At 46.6% G+C, this 23,604-nt stretch overlaps 1 protein-coding gene across 2 annotated transcripts in view; it reads left to right on the top strand.

Annotated features, from left to right (window-relative positions):
* Window positions 1–23,604, top strand: part of MAPK14 (mitogen-activated protein kinase 14) — an 82,092-nt gene that overhangs the window by 56,004 nt on the left and 2,484 nt on the right. Inside the window, exons 4-11 of one of the 2 annotated variants that reach the window (XM_002714646.5) lie at window positions 2,199–2,310; window positions 2,972–3,001; window positions 3,313–3,360; window positions 4,748–4,862; window positions 5,725–5,796; window positions 19,320–19,399; window positions 21,284–21,362; window positions 22,991–23,164. In XM_002714646.5, the coding sequence (XP_002714692.1) occupies window positions 2,199–2,310; window positions 2,972–3,001; window positions 3,313–3,360; window positions 4,748–4,862; window positions 5,725–5,796; window positions 19,320–19,399; window positions 21,284–21,362; window positions 22,991–23,164 (710 nt within the window). Of the gene's footprint in view, window positions 1–2,198; window positions 2,311–2,971; window positions 3,002–3,312; window positions 3,361–4,747; window positions 4,863–5,724; window positions 5,797–13,583; window positions 13,664–19,319; window positions 19,400–21,283; window positions 21,363–22,990; window positions 23,165–23,604 lie in introns of both variants that reach the window. The other variant, XM_002714645.5, reaches the window with a different exon arrangement.

The following is a 23,604-nucleotide window of genomic DNA, read 5'->3' as shown; positions in this document are numbered from 1 at the left end:
TCCTGGCTTTGGATCTGCCCAGCTCCAGCTATTGTAGCTATTTGGGAAGTGAACCAGCAGATGGAAAAACTTTCTCTCTGTCTCTCCCTCTCACTGCCTGTAACTCTACCTTTCAAATAAATAAATAAATAAAATCTTTAAAAAATATATAAATATGCAAGTTTTAAAATATGAAATGTTGGGGGCCGGTGTTGTGGCATAGTGGGTTGAGCCACCACCTGAATTGCCAACATCCTATGTGGGCATCAGTTCTGGTCCCAACTGTGCCATTTCCGACTCATCTCCCTGCTGATGTGCCTGGAAGGCAGCAGAAGATGGCTGTGTTTGGGCCTCTGCACTCATGTGGGAGACCCAGATAAAGCTCCTGGCTCCTGGCTTTTGGCCTGGTTTAGCCCTGGCCCATATAATCATCTGGGGAATGAGCCAGAAGATGGAAGATTCATTCTCTCCTCTCCTCTCCTCTCCTCTCCTCTCCTCTCCTCTCCTCTCCTCTCCTCTCCTCTCCTCTCCTCTCCTCTCCTCTCCTCTCCTCTCCCCTCCCCTCCCCTCCCCTCCCCTCCCCTCCCCTCCCCTCCCCTCTCCTCTCTCTTCTCTTCTCTTCTCTTTGTCTCTCACTTTCTCTCTGTAACTCTTTCAAATAAATTAAGTAAAAATTTTTTTTAAATTATATTTAAAAAAATGAAATGCTAAAATTGTAACCTTAAAGTTACAATTAGGCTAACACCTCTTGGTCTTGATGAAATTGAGAACTGGGGCCAGAATTGTGGCACAGCAAGTAGAGCCGCCACTTGCAATGCCAGCATCCCATGTTGGAGCGCTGTTTCATGTCCTGGCTCCTCTGATTCTAATCCAGCTCCCTGCTAATGCACTTGGGAAGGCAGCCACCTTCATGCAAGACCCAGATGGAGTTCCAGGCTCCTGGCTTCTGCCTGGCCGAGCCATGGCTGTTGTCATTTGGGGAGTGAACCAGCAAATGGAAGCTCTCTGTCTGTCTCCCTCCCTCCGTCTCTTTCACTGTCTTTCAAATAAATAAAAAATCAACCTTAATAGGGAGAGAAAGAATGAGAACTATCCATGACAGCCATACAGGAAAATTGAGACAGAGGACAAAAAAAAAAAAAAAAAAAAAGGAATTCCTCTTGGAGGAAAGAAACTGTACACTCCCCGCCCCCCACCACTGCCAACTTTTTAAAATTGAGCCTCTTTGGTACTGATCTGCCTTTTGTGTTGCTGTAGTTGTGTGATCCAGTAATGAATGGGTGAAGGCTTTGTGTACAGCATATCTGCGGTGAACCTGTTGGACTTGAATGTAATCGCTTCCTGTAAAGACAGGATTAATAACCAGCAGCACACCTGTGAGGAGAAGTTCTGGAATGTCGCATCTGCCTCTAGATAAAATGTGTTCCTCCTTCCTGTAAGGGGCATGTGACGCTGTCGTCAGTGGACAATATCCCTTTACTAGTTATCCCAGAAAAAGGAGAATTTTAGTTTGAAAATCTAAAAATGCTGATTTAGAACCTATAATGTGGAAAGTTGTGGCAAGTTGATAATGAAATGAAAGTGTAGTGGTGGATTTAAAAATACAAGGTACTTAATTATGGCCATGTACTGTGTATTTCTCCTGCAAGAATAAGATTTCTTAGGTAAGCTGACAATCTTTCTAATTTCCATATATTTTTTTTCTTTTTTTCTCCCAAGAGATTGGCAAAAGATAGAGCAAGTATATTTTCAGAGAGTTAGGCATTGTGGCTCATCAGGTTAAGCCACCACTTGGGACACCTGTATCTCATATCAGAATGCAAGGGTTCAAGTCCTGCCTCCTCTTCCCATCCAGCTTCCTGCTAATGTACACCATGGGAGACAAATTTTTGGGTCCCTTCCACCCACATTGGAGACCTGGATGGAGTTCTTGTTTCCTGGCTTTGGCCTAACCCAGCCCTGCTGTTGTGGACATTTTGCGCAGGGGGAGGGGGCAGTCAGTGGATGGGTGATTTCCCTCCTCCCCCACCTTTCAAACTTAAAAAAAGAATATGAAAAATGTAAACATTTTAGAAGAGGTGGTGTAAGTGGTTGTTGAGCTTTCTAGCTTGGTTACTGTGGTGGGCAGCCTTTCCCGAAGCACTTTGTAAAGCCTCGTGGGATTCACGCCTCCTCAGAGGGTTCTTGGGATTGCCGTGTAACTCTCCGTTAACTTCTAGGTATCTGGTGACGCATCTCATGGGGGCAGATCTGAACAACATTGTGAAATGCCAAAAGCTTACAGATGACCACGTTCAGTTCCTTATCTACCAAATCCTCCGAGGCCTAAAGGTACAGGCAATGTTGGTCTTCATTTTGAGAAATGATTTCTTCCCCCACTCCACATAGAGCTTAAAACAAACAAGCAGACATCTTTTCTTAGGTCACATGTGGAACCATGTCCTGTCAGGTTCACTCAGTGACCAGTGTTACAGCAGGTGGCCAGTCCTGTTTCTTTTGTATTTCCCAAGCCCTAGGTGATTTTTAAAGCTGGCCTAGACACTGCATGTAGCAGCCGCCTCTAGACACTGCAGGCTGCATACCTGAGAGCCGAGAACTCTGTTATTATGTCTGTCTCTTGATATAATGTGTTACCTTACCAGTGTGATGCTGAGGCTTAGGAGGGAGTCCTCAAGGAGTCAGTTTATTTGTGGGAGGAGCAGAAAAGGTTAAGAATGAAAATTAAACATAGAATTTAAAATTAAACTGCCTTTTATATTTAGTCATCAGGAGTCTTTGTTGAGCGCCAGAGCACCAGCCAGGTAGTGGGTTGAAAGCTCCAGTGAGAGGAAAGCTTAGCTGTGGAGAAAGGTCCAGAGACTGTTGGCGAGCCCCTCTGATTTCCATTCCCGTCGTGGACACCAGCAGTCCTTGGTGGCTCGTGAGAAGTCAGTGCAGGTTGCTGGGGTTGGGGCTGGAGACAACTTTAACTGGCTTTTTTTTTCTTTTGCAGTATATACATTCAGCGGACATAATTCACAGGGTATGTATTTGAAATTTAGGTGAATGTGGCGTGGGGGTGGGAGAATAACATTTTGCCATGATCATAATCTAAACTTACTTAAGCCATTGAAATCTTGATGAGTGCAACTCTGCAATGGATTTACACCGATTAAAGAAAGATGTGCAGTCTGTGCCTGTGTGAGGCTGTTTGGACTAGAGACTGTGGGGTAGAGATCGTATATTGATAGCTGGGTGAGGTCTGTTATGTCTGCACCCTCGTTATTACCTGCAGAGAGAGCATTTATCATGCATCGTAACGTTGACCCTCCCCTCTCTGTGCTTGCTGCCTAGGACCTAAAGCCTAGTAACCTAGCTGTGAACGAAGACTGTGAGCTGAAGGTAAGGTGCACACGGTGGGGATGCTCACTTTGCCTGGACACTGTAGTTTGGCTAACCAGGCATACTTATTTTACTTATTTACTTATTTGAAAGGCAGAATGACAGGTAGAGAGAGAGAGAGATCTTCCATCTCCTGGTTCACTCTCTCAGTGCCTGCAATAGCTTGTTGGTAGGCCAGGCCAGAGCCAGGAACTCCACCTGGATCTACTGTGTGGGAGACAGGAACCCAGGTACGTGTAAAGCCTTGTGGGGCTCGCGCTTCCTCAGAGGGTCAGCCATCGCCTGCTGCATCTCAGGGACATTAGCAGGCTTGGAAGTGTGGAGAAGCTGGGACTCAAGCCTGCACTCCTACAGGGGATGTGGGTGTCCCAGTGACAGCTTGCTCTGCTGTGCCACAATGCCCACCCCTAGGCAAACTTTCATAAGGAATGCATTTATAAACCATGACTTTTTATCTGGAAATTCATATTGTCCTTAGGAATATCAGACTTTGAAATTTAAACCTCTCTCTGTCACTCTGCCTTTCAAACAAATAAAATCTCTTTCTCTAAGAAAAGGACATGTTAGCCCCTAGAATGAGTAAGCTGTGTAAGTGACAATGAAAGTGGCATCAGGCGGGTTGTTTCCACTTTCAATTAGAAGTGTAACAAATTAATTATAATAAAGGAAAATTATAGTCTGAATATCAAGTAAGAAATGCTGAAGAGGTGATTACAAAATAGATTGCTAAAAAGAAAAATGACAGCCACTCACTCAAAATAATTGAAACAAGAGATAAATGAGCTGTCAATAACGAGCAAGCAGCTTGGGGACTTGCTTCATTTCACATTTTTTTAAATCAAGTTTTAAAAAGATTTTTACCTACAGTAAAATGCACCACGAAGCAGCGCAGTCAGGCTGAAGAACACTTCCCTCTCCTAGCGTTTTGTGGAAATGGAATCCCACAGTGTGCGTCGCGAGTGTCGGGCTTGTACTCATAATCTTTTTTCTGTCTCGTCCTTGCTTCCTGTTCATTGCTGAGTACTAGTCCATCTCATGAGCGCACCAGCATTGTTTTTCCCTCCATGATTTGCTCCAGTTCCAGTCTGGGGCTGCCTAGAAAACAAGTTACAGTGACACTCAACGTGCAAGACTTTGTACGGATGTGTTTTCATTGCTCCTGAGTATGCAGAAGTGGCATTTTATTTTTCTTTTTGTAATTTTTTTATGTTTTTTTTATGTAATGTTTTTTAAAGTTCTTGTGTATTTACCATACATTCGAAGTATGGGTCAGGAATCTGTTTATGAAAATGCTATATTGTTTTCCTTCTTTTGTTAAGTCAGCAGTTTTTTCCCCAGCCTACCTCGTAAGTCTTAGCAGTTGGTCTGTCCTGTTTCCTTTCCTTAGATCCTGGATTTTGGGTTGGCGCGACACACTGATGATGAAATGACGGGCTACGTGGCCACCAGGTGGTATCGGGCTCCTGAGATCATGCTGAACTGGATGCATTACAACCAGACAGGTACTGCCTGCACAGGTGACTCAGGGCCTCACTAATGCCATGATGGATGTATTTGGGCTTCTCAGAGAGGGAGGAAAGGAGAGGAAACACCTTTTCCCTCCCCAGTGATCCTTTTCAAGCCTATTTCACTTGCTCAATGGGGAAGTGAGGTTTTTTTCATACACTGCTTTCAAACTTGGTGATTCAGCAATGGAGTTTTTACTTACTCGGATTTTCAGTATAATCCTTTGGGCACTTCTGACCTGAAGACAGTGGGTTCATAATCTGAAGTCTTCAGGACAAGTGACATCTATCCCTTTGTGAACAGCTCTGTCTCTTACCTTAGTTTGCCTTGTTCCACCCATGCTTCCCCCAAAGTGGGATGGAAGTCCGAAAGTCAGAGTTACACAGAGAGAGGAAAGGCAGAGAGACACAGAGAGGTCTTCCATCCGATGGTTCACTTCCCAATTGGCCGCAATGGCTGGAGCTGTGCTGATCCGAAGCCAGGAGCCGGGAGCTTCTTCTGGGTCTCCCATGCGGGTGCAGGGCCCAAGGACTTGGGCCATCTTCTACTGCTTTCCCAGGCCATAGCAGAGAGCTGGATGGGAAGTGGAGCAGCCAGTTCGCGAACCATCGCCCCTATGGGATGCCGGTGCTTCAGGCCAGGGCGTTAACCCGCTGAGCCACAGTGCCGGCCCCAAGGGTGGAAGTCTTAATGAGCTGATTTACTCCTAGAAAAACGAGGATGGTTGTTGAGCCCCACATGTAACACACACACTAGTTTGAATATTTCACTGTAGTTACTGTTCTGTCTGTGGCCAAATATAACAGTGGTGGGAATATTTGCATGGTGTGTACTGTTGTTTCTTTTTAATTTTGCCAGTTGATATTTGGTCGGTCGGATGCATAATGGCGGAGCTGTTGACTGGAAGAACACTGTTTCCTGGTACAGACCGTATCCTTTGATCAGTTGCGGATTCTTGTTTTTTTTTTTATCTGTATTCCAGTGTCCACGGACGTGTCCTACCCTTACCTCTCAGTTACTTGCTTTTACAACCCAGATATGCTTTCTGGGGGATGCCGTCTTGCTAAGTAGCTTGCCTGGCCAAGAAAGAGGCTTCAATTCACTTTTGTGAGCTGGAAGGATTCCTCATAAGCTGGAAAATGCTGTAAATCTCTCGTCTGTCATCTTTTTGCAGTAGGTTCCTCTTTATCTGAATATTAATGTTTCCAAAGCAGTTCTGAGAGCTGAGCACACTTGCCGGGCCCTTGGGATCCCAAGGACAGGTTTAGTCTGCTTGGACAAACGCTGAATGAGCACAGGACACCCATTTCCAACTCCAGGGCATCTGACTGTTGTGTTTGTTCTGTGTACTAAAAAAGCTATGTTTGTAATGCTTTGCAGTGATGCACCTGCTGATTCTCGTTCTGCTTGTCATTTAACAACAAATAGGAAAAGCAAGAAGTGATAAGGCCACCCTGTCATGTACTTTTGTTTTTTTCCAGCACAACTTTATCCCATATTTCAGCCATACGTCAAGTTACTCCCAAACTTGTGTTGAGTTTACGGTTTATCACCCCTTTATTTTAGCTCCTTTCCTATCTGCAGTGTGCGTGTTTCACAGTTCTGTAATAACGTCCTCAACATGTGGTTTGTTGTACCTCCCATCAAGAATGTTAAAGTGTATGTCTGGAATAGATTTGGGGGAATTTTGAAAGATTCAATCGACTGTCCTTTAAATGGCTTTGGCTGGCCTTTTAGAAATGCTCTGATGGCCTCTGTCATGCTTGGCTATGGAGAAGCTATCTTAGCCCTGGCTTAAACAAACTCATTGAGTTTATAAACCAGAATGTCGGTTTACTAGGTTGCACCTTGGGATATGCTCCTGCAGTGACTGGTTTTCATGTGCTCGCTCTCTCTCCATGTAGTCTGCCTTCCACTAGAACTGAAAAACCTCTGTTCCCCAGGTAGAGCTGCCTCTCTCTGAACAGCACTGGACTGACACGGAGTTCAGTCTCCCCACACTGAGTTCCCTGTGTGACTCCATACCTCTGGATTTTCAGTTAGCTTAGTACCTAATATGTCACCTTTGTGTCATTACATCTCTGTTTCTCCAAAATTTGAATATGGACTTGGGCCAAGTTGGGAGAATTAGGTAAAATGTATAATTTCCCTTTTCCTCAGGTCTGTGTCTCAGCCTCCCGTCCTGCATTTGTTCTCTAGAGCAGATGCCATCCCGATGCTGTCCTGTTCTCCCCCGGCCCTTCTTCTTAGCATCTGTATCTCTAGCCAGTGTGCCACCAGTCTCATACCCCTGCCTGCCTGGACACACGAAACAGTGGAGACACAGCCATCAGTCTCATACCCCTGCCTGCCTGGACACACAAAAACAGTACGCCCGTACTGAAATCGGACTTTTGGTTTTAAACTGTAGCTCTTTCACTTGCAGCTATGTGACTTTGGGCAAGTTTTCTAACCTCTCGGTTTCCCTAACCATAAAATGGTAGTCACAGTACGTATCTCACCAGGGAGTGGTGAGAAGCAAAGTACTCAGCCCAGAACCTGCCAGTAAATGCCTTTGTGTTAGCAGCCTTTGCAAAACAGTTTCCTCCCCACCCACCCACTTTATTGCCAACCTGTGAATCATTAATGGTTACATTTTAAAAAGCATTAATTCTGTGGCAGGTAGTAAAGAGTGGCTCCTTAGCACGCTCCTGCTAGAAAGTCTGCCAGCCGCTGGCTCTTGTGCCCCTAGGGTCCTGTCCACAGATGGCTGTCTACTTCTTGATGGCTTGACCCTAGAATGTTCTGTCTATAGGAAACCACCCCTCTATGCATACCTTTGTGAGCTTTAGACAAACACCGTAGCATTTAAACTTTTTAATACGGCATCCAGTTTTTAATACATGAGAATTCATTTCAAAATTCTAATTTTAGGAATTCAGTGTTTCTACCTGGCTCTTTTTCAGACAGCTGTTCTCCTGGATTGTAGAAATCAAATTTGAAGGATTTGTATTTATATCATATGTCATCTTTCTGTTAGTTGCCATCTGCGTAGATACAGTTTTGGTAGCTTGACAAGGAGAGAGGGAATTGTTCCCCATTATTTTTCCCTTGCCCGAGGCGCACAAAGCTCTTGTGTTCCAGCATAGTCGGTCTTAATCCTCATGGCAGAGCTCTAGAACCCTAGGCCCTGGCTCAGAAGACTCAGCTCCAGGTGATGTGGCTCACTGCACAGTCTTTAGGATCTGCCTGAGGCCTGAGCTTCCAGTGCGCAAGTCGGTACTGACCACAACCAGGGTTTAACCTCGCTCAATTTGAGTTTTAACCTTGGCTGATCCTGAAAAGGTTAGTTAGCAGTGTTTCATCATTTTACCCAAGGTCCCAGTGACATCAAAAAGCTAATCGTTAGAAGAGAGTGGTGGGTGTTTGGCCTAGTAGTTACAATGCCCGTGTCCTACATCACAGTTGCCTGGCTTCCACACCTGCCTGTGGCTCCTGGCTAGTGTGCACCATGGGATGCAGCAGTGATGGCTCAAGTAGTTGGGTTCCTGCCACCCACACGGGGTGCTTGGATTGAGTGCCCAGCTCCTGGCTTCAACTTGATCCAACCCCAGCCTTTGAGGGGATTTGAGAAAAGAACTGGCAAGTGGGAGCTCTCTCTGCCTTCCTGCTGTATGTCTGACTCCCTCTGCCTCTCAAATAAATAATTATATATATAAGATTTTTATTTGTTTATTTACTTATTTGTTTAAAAAGCAGATCATAAGAGGGAGATCTAGCGGCTGGGTCAGGCCACAACCTGGAGCCAGGACCTCCATCTGGGTCTCCCACCTGGGTAGCAGGGGCCCGAGTACTTGGGCCGTCATCCACTGCTTTCCCAGACACGTGAACAGGGATCTGGATGGGAACAGGGGCAGCCAGGACTTAAACCTGCACTCTGACATGGGATGCTAGCTTTGCAACAGCGACTCACCCTGCTGTGCTCCAGCAACGGCTCTAAAGAAACACCTTTGAAAAGGAATTAAAAAACATCTAATTAGACCCCTGTTTTTATAGATAAGGAAACCGAGACCCAGAGAAGACATATCTGAAACAGTGTGTCACTCAGGCCCCAGTTTATTTCCAATATTCTAGTCTTTGCTAGTGCTCGAACTGTCAAAAACTCTTCTTGTCAAAAACCTTTGGAGAATATGCTGGCCCCACGCCTTATTCCTTTAGCCCAACAGGAATGTAACATTCACTTAGGATTTTTAAGTGCAACTGATTGCTGAGGCAACCTCTAGAGGGTGCTCTTTATTTGAAACCAGAGTTTTCTCTTATTTTCCTCCTTTGTTAATCCTCTTGGGTTTGAAACTCATGGTTTTTCAAGTTAAAAAAATTTTTTGGTCTATTTTTGTTTATCTTGAGTAGTGGGGAGGCAGAGACAGAACTTCTGTCTACTAGTTCACTCCACAAATGCCCTCACAGGGCCCTTACCTATTCATTCTGATGATCTTTTGCTTTGAAAAGAGGACTTGGTCTAAAGAGTATTCTTAGGTGTAAGTTGTCCTTTTCCTCACTTGTTTTAGAAAGGTTCAGCAGATTTTTATAATTTAAATTTTGACATTATGATCATTACAGTTAAAACACATTTTAAGCTCTCAGGAAAAATATCTTCTACCTAGGAAGAAAGAGGTTAGACCTCTTATGAAAGATGGCTTGCTGTAGAAATAACTCATTGTCATAATATGATAAATTTTGCTTTGCTCTGCTTGTGTAGCTACTTGAAGCTCCTTCCGGCTCTAACTGCCTGGACATATTGTGGTGGCCTTACAGTAGCTGGTACTGTTGGAAGGTTACCCAGTGTTTCAGTGGATTGACCAGCTTTTGGAGAATCTATGGGGATTTCTTCTGAGGTTTGCATGCTTTGATTTCCTTCAGGCAAGTGCTTTTAGCTACTAAGCAGATTTTCATTTTGCATTGTATGTTTACTAATCCTCTAATATTAACTGTCACACTGTACTGATTCTCTTTGTTCACATCCCTCACACACATGGCTATACATTTATATACTTGTTAAGGTACAAACGCTTCAGATGGAGTGTGTGAGAACTTTGCTAGGCCTGGGATTAAATGAAGGCACTTTTCTGAACTACTTTCTTGTATATAAACTTTCCAAAGAATATGGTCATTCTGGGTCTTGAGGGCAAGGTTGGAAAGTAGAGCTAAACTGGAAAGCATATTACAGCAAGTCTTCAAATAAACCAGCATCCATTGAGCTCCTTCGTGGAAGGTGCCAAGGACGAGGTGATCCCTGTCCTGTAACAGATTCATCAGAGTCAGTGGAAAGGGAGATACAGGAGCTACCTGAAGAAATGTTTGCAAAACAGGATGGAGTAATAACACTATAGTAGAGGTATCAGTAAGCTATTGAAATACAATAGAGAATTAATTAGAACTTGAAGATATCCAAGAAGACTTCATAGCAGAGTTCTTACTTGAACAAGACTTTGAAGGGTAAATAAGAAGAGCAAAGGCTTGGTGCAAGTGAGGAGTGGAGGGGATTCTTGTTCATGTCTGAAACAAGTAAGAACTTGGAAACTTGAAAGTGCCTGGAGTAATCGGTATGAGTTGACGTGTTGAGTGCACTCAGAAATAACATTTTGAGGTCGTCAGAAAAGAAGCCTGATGCCAACTCCTAAAGGGCCACAAATGTGAGGTTGCAGACCTGGACTTCTGTCTCACATCAGAAGAAGAGGGAGAGACAAGGGGTCCCCAGCCCTCTCCTGTGTGAGTCACTGCGGCTGGCCGGTGTTTTATTCTTCACATAGGTGGGGGGAGGTTAGGGCAGCTGAGAAACTCACAGCTCAGAGTCTCCTCCTTGCAGAAGAAAATTAATCATTTCAAATATCAGAAAGAAGTCCCTTAAATAAGACTGTCAGTCTCAACAACTTTATTTTAGAGATTAGTGTTGCTGCACATTTTGTAAAACTACCCACTTGAGAGTTGAAGTAGTCTAGGTTTTTCTCATCTGAGACATATATGTGATATATGTGTGTGAGAGATGTGACACATGGTGTATATACATGATGCGTGATACATGGAAAATGTGTGAAGAAACTAATCTTTTGTAAATTGAGTAATTTTAAATGAGCAAAGAAGGTCCTTTGCTGATTTCTGTTGTTGTTGTTGTTGTTGTTTTTTAAATATGTATTTATTTGAAAGGCAGAATTAGAGAGAGGGAGAGAAAGAGAGAGAGGTCTTCCAGCCACTCATTCACTCTCCAAATGACTGCAGTGGCCAGAGCTGGGCTAGACTAAAGCAAGGAGCCTAGAACTCCATCTGGGTCGCCCACGTGAGTTTAGGTGTCTAAGGACTTGAACCACCTTCTGCTGCCTTCCCAGGCGCATTTGTAGGAAGCTGCATCAGAATTGGAGCAGCTAGGACTCAGACCCGCACTAATGTGGGATGCCAGCATCACAGATGGCTGTTTAGCCAGCTGTGCCACAACACTAGCCCCTGACCTCTGTCCTAATGTAATCTGATTATGTTGCTCATTTAAAATTACTCAGTTTACCTGATTATGTTGGAACAAGACAAGATCCATTCTACCCCATCCCTGCCGTGTCCTCTTATAAATGTGGGCTTCAAATTTTTTGTTCTTGTCAATACGTCAAACTGAGAAACCAGTGTTAGCATCTTAACTTTCAAAACACACCAAGTTTTGCCATTTGTAGATGACAAAATTCTCTAATAGTATTAATTTAGAAATAGCTTATATGAATGGACTTGTTTGGGTCTGGGATGGAATATGGCATACACTTTGTCATAAGGCCACACAGTAAATACTTTGGGCTTTTGGAACCATATGGTTTCTGTCTTACCTCTGCTCAGTGTCGTGTGAAAGCAGCCATCAGCAGTGTATAAATGAGTGAACATAACTGTGTTCCGATAAACCTTTATTTGTAAAACAGAAAGTGGGCTGAGGTTTGTGGACTCCTGTCTAGAATTTTCTTCCCTTTTGGCCCATTTTATGTGGGGCGGAGAGGGGAAGAGGCAAGATGCCAGTTGTTTTATTGCGTAAGTAATTCCTGTAACTTAGGCAACAGTGGCTTGCAAGAGCCATCAGTTAAGTTGTACCATATTGCCTTCTCATGTGAAATCTTAAACCCAAGTCTCTTCCCCCATCCTGCCCTACCCTCCCCTCGAAGACAATAAGTGCCTGTCATGTAAGGATATTAGGCTGAGCGCTGGTATAAGTGGGTCCCCACCTTCACTGAACTGTAACCGCCAGTGGAGGTGACAGACAATAACAAACCAAGTTATCCTGGACCACCATGTCATCGAGCGTGTTGCTGATGTGAGACCCCAGGAGGTGACATTTACACTGAAACTGGAAGTGGAGAAGGATCTGACGCTGGCTTGGGTCAGAGGACAGCATCCTCTTCTCCCTCCCCCTGAATATCAGTATAGTCGTGGGTAAAAAAAATCAGCTTTCACGGAGAACATTAAAAGCTATTTTGTAATATCCAGTCCCCTGCCCTTTTTTTTTTTTTTTTTTTTTTTTTGACAGGCAGAATTAGAGACAGAGAGAAAGGTCTTCCTTGGTCTTCCTTTTCCGTTGGTTCACCCCCAAAATGGCCGCTATGGCCGGCGCACTGCGCCAACCCGAAGCCAGGAGCCAGGTGCTTCCTCCTGGTCTCCCATGCGGGTGCAGGGCCCAGGCACTTGGGACATCCTCCACTGCCCTCCTGGGCCACAACAGAGAGCTGGACTGGAAGAGGAGCAACCAGGACAGAAACAGCGCCCCAACCTGGACTAGAACCCGGAGTACCAGTGCTGCAGGCGGAGGATTAGCCTAGTGAGCTGTGGCGCCCACCCTCCTTTTTAAACTGCCTTTCTAGGCAAGACTAGAAGCAGTGAGAACAGGTGGGAAGGCTTTGTCTCCTGTTTATTATGTGCATGGACATTCTGGGTATACCTTGGAGGCTCCGCTGCCAGAATAAAGTTTTGAGCACTCTGGCCTCATATTTAGAGCCGAGGATGTATAGAGTTTGTGGGGCATTGTATATTCATATTGCATTTCTCAAGGTGGAACCCTCTTACCTTCTGCTTTAGCGTGGTTCTCTGCAGAGAACATGTAGTGGGAGAGTGCCCTCTGCTGGCTGTCACTCAGTGTTCGAGGGGGGAGTTTCTAGAGGGCATGCCAGAGCCCTCAGGCTTTGGGATCCTAGCAGGCCTCCCGCTGTCACACTGCGACATCCTTAGGCCACGCTTAGAGGAATGTGCGCAGACAGAATGTCCCCCTCTAGCTGCTGTGCCTGCTTCCGTCTTCTGACCAGTGCTGTTTGCTTGACTGGCTGCTGATGCTTTGTTGGAGGTGAGGTAGGTGTGGACTTCTGTGTCTTCCCCTGCTATCTCTGGCAGCTAAGAACGCAGGTAAAGTCGCTTCCCTTTCCTGATGTGTGATGTTGACAGATGCACAAAATGAATCTGATTGGGTGTGTGTGTGGCAGCATTTTGAATCCTCATACAGGAGCAACATGGCCCACTCGGAGTGACCACCCTGCAGAAGCCTTGACCTACATGAATCCACCATGTTGGCTTGGTTTGGGGTTTCAGTTTTTGTTCCTGGGGTGTTTCGTTTGTTTTTTTGTTTTGGTTTTTTTGTTGTTGTTGTTTTTTGCTTTGTTTTGTTTTTATTGTTTGCTTTTCATTTTTATTTTGTCCCAACATTTTCCTTTATAGTCCACCATTAGATATTGATCAGTTGAAGCTCATTTTAAGACTCGTTGGAACCCCAGGGGCTGAGCTTTTGAAGAAAATCTCCTCAGAGTCTGTGAGTTGATGCTTTGATTGTAATTATCTGCCCTGGTGGGGACCTGTGCCTCTTGCTTTCCGTCATTGTGACCTTGACCTGGGTATGTTTGTTAGCACGGGTGCCCTTGGCGTGCTGGCTTCTGAGACAAGGTTGTAAGTGTGTGTGTGCGTTGCACGCCTGTGCCTGCTAGCATGCATGAGTGACTTTTGTTCTCTCTCGCCTGGGTACTTGGCCCATGAGAGCCTCGAATGGGCAACGGTATCCCAGTACAACCAGACTGGAGATTTTAATTCTTTCCAAGGAACCAATGGGAAATTTCTGTGTCCGCTCTCAAGCCCTGACTTCGTTTTTCTCAGAAGTTTCACATACGCTCATGAGCTCTGTTCATTTTTTGGATGGTGCTTGTTCTCAGAGCATGAGCTGCGCCACGCATCAGTCCAAGTTCATGACTAAAAGAGTGAAGCGTGTGCTGGCTGCACACAATTACCCTTTTGCAGGCCACTTGCTCTTTTATCATTCTAGAGTAGACAAGACACATGTCTGTGTAGAGTGCCTGTTCCCGACAAGGCCACCTCTCTCCCCAGGCTGTAGACCACTCTGAGGAAACACCTCTGCTCCTGGTAGCCCAGATGCCCAGGAGCAGGGCCGCAAACCTTCCTCCCTTGCCCTTCCTTTCAATCCCGAGCTGAATAAGCTGAGAAAAGGCTTTGGAGCTGGTACTTCCCAGCCTCCAAGCCGGGGCTTAGGCAGAAGCCGTGGGAATGTGACTCTGGCATGTTTGGGCTATGATTTCCTGCTGTTGGCCATTTCTTTGGGCCAGAGATGTGAGAAAGACTCCAAAAGCCCAGCCTCTCTTCCCTTCCCTCTCCATCTGCCTCCAAGCAGTTGAAAAGAAGGGAGAAAGAGCTGTAGAGCCCAGCCCAGCTGTGCCTGTCTGGCTCCCTCTCCCATCATTTCTCACCAAGGGGCGCTTTGCCCAGTTGGGAAGACTGCTGGGAAGCTCGAGGCAGACACGAGCAGGTGAGTTTCAACTGTTTATCATATCCCGGCCGAGAGCACCGCATCTGTGTATCTAGTGCATCTCTTAAAACAGCCACGAAGTGCAGTGCACCTCTCAGTTTCCACTCTGAGAGATGCAGAAGGGTGTGCTGGCTCTGTTTCATTTTGTTTCATTTACTTATTTAAGATAAGGAAGCACTAGCGTGGAGAGTCACACACTGAGTCATTTGGCAGAGCCAAGTATGGAGCCCAGATGTCCTGACACCGTGATCTAAACAGTCGTCTCATGCAGTTGCATGCAATTTTGAAAGTCAGTGTCAGAGTTCTCTTTTTTAAAGATTTATTTATTTATTTGAAAGGCAGAGTTAGAGAGAGGGAGGAGAGAGAGAGATCCTCAATCCACCAGCCTACTCCCCAGATGGCTGTAAATGGGTGGAGCAGGGCCAATCCGAAGCCAGGAGCCTACCCTGGATCTCCCACGTGGGTGCAAGGGTCCAAGCACTTGGGCCATTCTCCACTGCCCACCCACCCCACCCCCCGGCATAGTATTCGCAGGGAGCTGGATGGAAGTAGATTTGACCGGTGTCCATGTGGGATACAGGCACCAGAGACAGAAGCTCCACCCACTAAGCCACAACACCCAGTGTCAGAATTCTTGACTATATCATCAGCCTGAAGAGGTGTTTTCTTTTGCTTTAGGAAATGCAGAAGCTGGATTAGAGTGAATCAAGAGAGAGAAATACTTAGAAAGAAGAGTGTTTTTAAAAAACTAAACAAAATCAGACTGCATTTGCTTAGAAAGATTGGCCAGTAGGAGGACGAGAGGAACGAGGAGGGTTGGGAAGATCAGGTAATTAATGAAAGTATAAATGGGACTGAGATAGCAAATTTATTCTCTGTCTGGGAGTGACTCCTCGCAGCTCTTTTTTGCCCCCTCTCCCACCCCAGCCATCTGCCTATGGACAGGTGCTACCCCCTGTCTTCCACCCCAGCTGTCTGCCTATAGCTATGTGCTATTAGCCACAAGAAGTTCTAAAAGACAAAGTGTGGGTACAAGAGTATTTGCCTATTATTAATCCATCTTTTTTTTTTTTTTTAAGAAAAAATGGTCTCCTTTTAAAAATTTTTATTTATTTGAAAGGCAGAGTCAGAGGGAGAAACATCTGTCTGCTGGGTCACTTCCCCGGTGCCCACAGAAGCCAGGCCTGGACCATGCTAAATCCAGGAGCCTGGAGCTCAGTCCAGGTCTCCCATGTGGCAGCAGGGACCCAAGCACTGGAGCCATCATCTGCTACCTCCCAGGGTGCCCATGGTCTGAAATCACAGGAGCCAGAACTTGACCAGACACTCCGATAGGGGATGCAAGTGTCCCAAGCAGCATCCTAACTATTGTGGCAACCCACCCAACACTCCCCACCCCATCATTTATTTCTAAGAGGGAGACACTGGGTATATGACCTAATGATAAGATGTATTTATCTTATGTAAAATGGGGCATGTCATACATTGCAGCAGCTCTGGGGTAGCACTGGGCATAATTGAGAACCAGAATAACAGTTTATTCAAATAAGATTCCATTAAGTATAAGAAGCATTTTGTTTCCCCTGTGTAATTTTGGCAAGTGAATAAAATTTGTTTAAACCTTCAAAAGGATAGACAAGATTAATTTGATATTAGTGACAGTGCCCTACTACCTGCTTTTTGTTTTTGGTTTTTAAGATTTATTTATTTATTTGAGAGGTAGAGTTACAGAGAGCAAGGTCTTCCATCTGCTGGTTCATTCCCCAAATGGCCTCAGTGGCTGGAGCTGGGCTGATCCGGAGGCAGAAGGCAGAAGGCAGAAGGCAGAAGGCAGAAGGCAGAAGGCAGGAGCTCCCACACTGGTGCAGGGGCCCAAGCACTTGGACCATCTTCCACTGCATTCCCAGGTCACAAGCAGAGCTGGATCGGAAGAGAAACAGCTGGGACATGAAGGTGCCCAAATGGGATGCCAGCGCCGCAGCATCTATGCCACAGTGCCAGCCCCACCTGTTTGTCTTAAAAGTGCACATATAGTAACCACTTAAAAAATCAACAAAAACCTGGCAATTCATGTGGGTACCAGTTCGAGTCCAGGCTGCTTCACTTTTTTTTTTTTTTTTTATTAACTTATTTGAAAGAGTTACAACAAGAGAAGGAAAGACAGAGAGAGAGAAGTCTTCCATCCTCTGGTCCACTCCCCAAATGGCCACAATGGCCAGGAATGGGCCAGGCTGAAGCTGGGAATCAGGAGCTTCATCCAGGTCTCCCACGTGAGTGCAGGGGCCCAAACTCTTTGGCCACCTTCTACTGCTTTCCCAAGCACATTAGCAGGGAGCTGGATCAGAAGTAGAGCAGCCAGGATACAAACTAGCACCCATACAGGATGCTGGTGTTGTAGGGACAGTTTAACCTGCTACAGCACGACGCCAGACTTGCTGCTTCACTTTTGATCCAGCTCCCTACTAATGTGCCTGGGAAGGCAGCAGAAGTTGGCACAAGTATTTGGGTCCCTGCCACCCATGTGGGAGACCCGGATGGAGTTTCAGGCTCCTTGCTTCAGCCTGGCTGTTGCAGGCATTAGGGGAGTAAACCAGTGGATGGAAGATCTCTCTGTAACTCTGCCTTTCAAGTAAATAATAAATCTTAAAAAAAAAAAAAAACCTGGTATTTAAAACCCTTTTGTTATTTCTCTCGGTATGCAAGTACTGTTTGTTATGGAACGTGTTTAAAGGTACATCTAAACTTTGTTGTGACAATGTTAAGAGAACTTCCTACTATCTTCTGAATTTGCAGGCCTCTGTCTTGGTTTGGAGGGCTTGTAAGGCAGGAACATGTGGGCCTCTCCCTATGGCCGGCCTAAAACCTGCATTAGCAGTAATCTCACCACTAGGGAGCTGAGTTCAGGGGATGAGAGTAGTGGAAAAATGATTACTTGGCTGTGGTGTTATAAGACAACACTTCAGCTGCAGGAGGGAATTAATAGTTCATGAGAAAGGGAACAAAAATGGGATTTATTGAATTATGGTGAGGATTTTAAAAATCTCATCACTTGTGCCTTTGGTAGAAATGCACTATAAACTAACAGTTCCCATTTGTGTTTTGGAACATGGGAATTATTATCTTTTTTTTTTTTTTTTTTTTTTTTTTTTTGGACAGGCAGAGTGGACAGTGAGAGAGAGAGACAGAGAGAAAGGTCTTCCTTTGCCGTTGGTTCACCCTCCAATGGCCGCCGCGGCCAGCGCGCTGCGGCCGGCGCACCGCGCTGATCTGATGGCAGGAGCCAGGAGCCAGGTGCTTCTCCTGGTCTCCCATGGGGTGCAGGGCCCAAGCACCTGGGCCATCCTCCACTGCACTCCCGGGCCACAGCAGAGAGCTGGCCTGGAAGAGGGGCAACCGGGACAGAATCCGGCGCCCCGACCAGGACTAGAACCCGGTGTGCCGGCGCCGCTAGGCGGAGGATTAGCCTAGTGAGCCGCGGCGCCGGCCTATTATCATTTTTAAAGATGTAATTTATTTGAAAGAGTTACAGAGAGAGGTAGAGACAGAGAGAACCATGTCAGGTTCACTCCCCAGATGGCTGCAACTGGTGGAACTGAGCCAATCCAAAGCCAGGAGCCAGGAGCTTCTTCCGGTCTCCCACGTGGGTACAGGGGCCCAAGCACTCGGGCCATCTTCTACTGCTTTCCCAGGCCATAGCAGAGAGCTAGATCGGAAGAGGAGCAGCCGGGACTAGAACTGGCACCCATATGGGATGCTGGCGCTTCAGGCCAGGGCTTTACCCGCTACACCACAGTGCCGGCCCCACACGGGAATTATTTAACATTGATAGCACAGTTAGGAGAGAGAATTTGCTGGAACAACTTACCTGTGTGCTTGTGCATGTGGGAAACCTCATAGTTTTGCCCTTATCAGATAATTGCTGTTTTGCACACTTGCTCTGGGCTGTTTGCTAAGTGAGGGGAATCCTTTCACATGTTAGAGAGACTTGCAGAGGAAACCACTGTGGCATGCCATGATACCACCGGCAGCCTGTGACTTCGACCTTGTTGTTGCCATTAGCCTCTAACTTCCCCCCATCTTTCCTTTTCTGCCTTCACCAGTGTGTGTTTGCAGCATGTACTTTAAACATATCACTACTAATGTCTTTGAAACGTGGCAGTGTTAGTCAACCAACACACCCACCCGTGTCTTACTTTGGAGGGGAGATTCCTTGAAGAACACCTGCTATAAAAATGTAGTCTCCTCCGTGTAAGGATCTCTTAGATATTCTGTCTTGTCTGAAGTCGAGTTAAAAGTTGCTGAGTCATGCGCATTTACCCCACAGGCAAACAGGGTTTAGCCATCAGAACTTGAAAATCTAGTTCTCTGGCTGGCAGTCTGTTTCCAGGGAACCAAAAATAGTTAAAATTAAAGATGATGCTGGAACCAAAGAGAGTCAGATTTTTGTATCTGCATGGCCAGCCATTCACAGAAGCACTCACTGACCTGCAGCCTTGGGCTATGGCCTGGGGTGGGTGGGGAGTAGAGGGTTTTTTTTGTTTGTTTGTTTGTTCTGTTTTGGGGTGGTTTTTTGACCTTTTTTCGAGAACTTGAGTTGAAAGTTACTTTTTTTTTGCACTGTATGTTTAACAATGCCCTTGACCAGGCATCTAAGATATTAACCAGCTTCAGCAGATTATGCGTCTGACGGGGACACCCCCTGCTTATCTCATTAACAGGATGCCAAGCCATGAGGTGAGAGCAAACAGGGGCTCCTCAGTGCCGGAGGGCACAGCCTCGTCCTGCCACTGTGTAACCAGCAGTGTCTCCGGATGCTTGCAAGTGCCTTGAGGAGCCGCTGAGGCAATGCCTGTGTGCTGTGGCAGGATGTGGACATCCGGGGATAAAATGTCATCCAAACCTGCGAGATTGAGAATGTAACTTGCAGGCTTGGAAACAGAAAGTGATGTTACTTTGAGGCTGTGTGTTTCTTCCTAGATACCAAGCCTGTCCTTAGGAAATGTTACCATCTAGTAACCTTCGGCAGAGGGGCAGTTCACCAAAGTTCCTGGGCTCGCTCTCCTATTATTTTTTTTTAATGACCAAAAGAGGGGTCTTCATTTTAAAAAAAAGGAAAACTAAAGTATTCAACACCAATTGGTACTAAATTTACAAACAAATAAATACGTAAATAATAGGGGATAAAAGGGCTAGGTGCCTTCCTTACTGGTTCTCTTCAGCCTGGCTTTGTCACTGGGAACTGATGGGGACCCTCAGTGCCTCTGGGAACCAGGCCGGGGTCGCCGAGGCCCTCTGCGGCAGCTGTGTCCAGGTGGTCTTCCAGAGGACTGCTGCTCCATGCATGAGACGGGGCTCTCTCCGCTATTTACTCTTCACCCTTGTATGGCCGACTAGAAAGGTTTGCCGTCGTGTGTGTGTTCAGGTCCTAGGACTTTCCTTTTGAGATCAGAAAGACTGTCAGCTGCTTCTCAAAATTCTACTCACTGCACAATGACCAAGAAGGTAAAGTGGCCCCCACAACCAGAACCTTCTCTGACCTTGTGTACGTAAATGTAGACGTCTTCAGTCTTGGACTGTATTGGAATGGAGATTTCGAGGAGGTGGTGAAAAGCGCGCTCTCCTTCTAAGAGTGCCCGTGAGAGCAGGCAGTGTTTCTCTAGGCCCCACTTGGAACCAAGTGCTATGCTGAGAAGGTCCTTGGCTTTTGTCTCTCCAGTCCTGTCAGGTCTGGCACTCTTATGAATCCCACTTTACAGATGAGGAATCCAAGATTTAAAGAGAGTAATTTAACTGGCCATGAGTGGTAAGCTCCACATTAGAACTCAAGCCTGTCGTGCCAGAGAGACCAAACGTGCAGCAGCTGTCCTGGTGACACACGTGCTACTTGTGGCGGAGTTTTAGTGTCGCGTGCTGGAGTATCACAACCGTGCAATGTAGGCAAGCCAGATACTAGTACTGGTATTTTACAAGTGAGATACACTGGTTGAGAGCTGCCTGGCAGGTAGCTGTAGCTTGTATGTGGTAGGGGAGGAATTTCTGCATAGGCCGTGTAATTTCAATTTCATTATTCTTTATTACCCACTATAGATTGTTTTTGATTATTTAAAAATATGTTTGAGCCTCTTAGCAGAACATATTAAGCTTCTGTTCACTTTTGTGTTACCAAGGTAACTTTGTTAGCAAAGGCCTGAATATCCTTTTGATGAGCTGAGAGCACCTGCTGAGGCTGGCACCATCTGAAGACTGTGGTCCTGGGCTTTGTTTAGGGGTACCAACCCCTCCGCCCATCTTAGCTGCTGAGAAAGGCTCCCTGAGAAAGGGCTGCCTCGGGACCTCGGTTTTTGAGCATGTTATCCTGTGGCCAGAAAGCTAATGGAAAAGAACTGAACTGGTTCAGCGTTCTCATTCACTTGAGATATAACTGGGAGAGAGCAGGACTAAGTAAAGGTGATGCCCAGAAGGGGAGACGCTAGGATGGCAGTAAGAGGGGGTCTCCAGTAAGTGTCGGAAAGAGTCATAAACCCTGGAGTGAGCGCGCTTTGTCAGTTAACACGTGTTGCTTGACAAGATGAGTAACGTCACTGACCAAAGTCATTCTGAAAACCCTTGCTTTTCCAGGCAAGAAACTATATTCAGTCTTTGACCCAGATGCCGAAGATGAACTTTGCAAATGTATTTATTGGTGCCAACCCCTTGGGTAAGTGACCCTGTTCTCAGCTCATGAATACTGAACTGGTTACGACATAAATTAGGGATATGAAGGAGAGTTTTTCTTTTTGACCAAAAAGGGTATCATTAATTAAATTTGGGAAGGTAATGACTACGCGTACGGCACTTACTATGTGTATTGATTTTGTCAGACTTCTTCAGAATCCCATGACCTGCTGTATTTCTATGCTCACGGGATCCGGTGGGGGAGACGGGTGGCATAATGAAGAAAGGGGAGGAGGTTGGGGAGACAGTTGGGGCAGGAGGAAAGAGGTAGAGAAGAAAGCCATGGCGTGTTCACACCTCGCTGGTCCGTGCCGTCCCAAGCTGAGGCGGGGTAGGCGGGGAGGATGGTGCTCCCTGCAGTGCTGTGCTCTGCCCGCAGCCACCGGGGCTGCAGATCCGGCCGTGCTCCCCCCTTGCGTGCTTTTCCCTTTCCTTCTTCTTCCTCTGCCCCTCAGAGACTTAACCAGTCAGCCACCTCAAATCCAAGGGGTGGCTCCGTGTCCCCTCCCACCACCAGCACCCACTCAGTCCTTGGCATGGACAGCCATGAAGATGTGCTGCCTCTGCTTGTTCCTTACGCTGGGGGCTGATGGGAGTGTCTGATGCCCAGAAAAGTGGCTTTCCCTGAAGCCCTCACTCCCTGACTCCTGGAGAGTGCCAAGGACAGCGCTGCTTGGTGTTGGGGACAGAAGGGTCAGGGCAGGGCCCCAGTGCAGTGGAGAGGGGAGTGGTGCCGTGACAGCCAGCATAGGCGGCCTTCTCACTTCTGAAGATGGTGGTGCAGTGCCAAGTGCCGGAGACTCGCTGACTTCCCTGAAGTCCTGGGGGGTGGGGGAGTCGTCACTCATCATGAGGGTCCTGGCAGCCGATGGCCATGGTGACCTCTTTAGAAGTTGTGGATGGAAGCTAGGTGGGCTTCCCTTTTTAAGTACTTCCTCCATGGTGATTTTGCCAGCGTCTCAGGGTTGCCATGACAACTTTACTGCTCTTCGAAGTGTTGGGCAGTTCTGGGTGATTATGTCACATCTCTGCTGGGCCACTCCAGGTCCAGGGATGAATCCACAGACTGATCAAGGGTGTGTGGGATTCCAGCAGGTGCCCTGGCATGCTCACACTGGGCTGTGTGCGATTCATCTGAGCTGTCATCCAGGGCAAGGATCTGTGAGAGGCGCTCCGTGAGCTAGAATGTTGGAAAAAGCTGTTGTATGCTGGTGGCTCCCCTGACTATCGTTCTGTTCTGATTCTTTTTTTTTTTTTTTTAACCTTTTGTCAGCCCCAAATTTTAGGCAAGGCAGTCCTCACTGTTGGACTCCACGTGTCCAACTCCCTGTGCTGACTCAAAAGACTTGTTGACATCAGCATTCCACTAAAGCTTGTTCAAACAGAATCCCAGTCCTTTAGTCTTGTATCCTTCAAGGTAGAAATAGACACCTGCACATACGCACATAACGCAGAGACGAGCTCGTATACCCTACAGCAGATGTTTGGGGGGGGGACCTCGTTTGGGAGCGGCGGCCTGGAACTGCGTGTTTGCGTATTGCTGCGGCGTGCTTTGCTGCCAGATGCTTCAGAGCCTCTTCTTTTTGTCTTTCCCATCTGTGGCGCCCATAGCCGTTGACCTGCTGGAGAAGATGCTTGTTTTGGACTCAGATAAGAGAATCACAGCAGCCCAAGCCCTCGCGCACGACTACTTTGCCCAGTACCACGATCCGGACGACGAGCCGGTGGCTGACCCTTACGATCAGTCTTTTGAAAGCAGGGACCTGCTCATAGACGAGTGGAAAAGTAAGTCCTGGGAGCCGGATGGTCATCGGGCACGAGAACTCAGATTCTAAAATCTTCTCCAGGTGGCCAATGAAAACTTCTCAATGGTCACAAGCAATCCCAGGTCTCCTTGGGATGCTTCTGTCTGGCCTGGCTTTGTGCACAGCCTCTCCCGTCTGCAAAGGACTTCGAGGTTCTCAGAGCCTTTGTGTAGACAGCATTGCTCTGAGATAAGTAGGGTGAGGGCAGTTTTACAGTTTCGCAATGAGGGAATTCACCTCTTATCTGTTACCTTACACCTCATTAGGGATGCAGCCAGGAATAGAAGCCACGACTCCTCTATCCAAGCTCATAGTCTTTCCATAAGACACGAGTGCAGAGCCGCAGCTCCAGGAGAGGTCCTCCAGCACCTTTCTCAGAGAGCTTTAAAGAGGGGGCCCTCGGCAGCTCCGTGTATGCCC

This window comes from Oryctolagus cuniculus, chromosome 5 (genome assembly GCF_964237555.1).
Source record: "Oryctolagus cuniculus chromosome 5, mOryCun1.1, whole genome shotgun sequence".
Classification (NCBI taxonomy): domain Eukaryota; kingdom Metazoa; phylum Chordata; class Mammalia; order Lagomorpha; family Leporidae; genus Oryctolagus; species Oryctolagus cuniculus.
The sequence above is the reverse complement of the archived record's forward strand: the minus strand, read 5'-3'. Positions and strand labels throughout refer to the sequence as shown.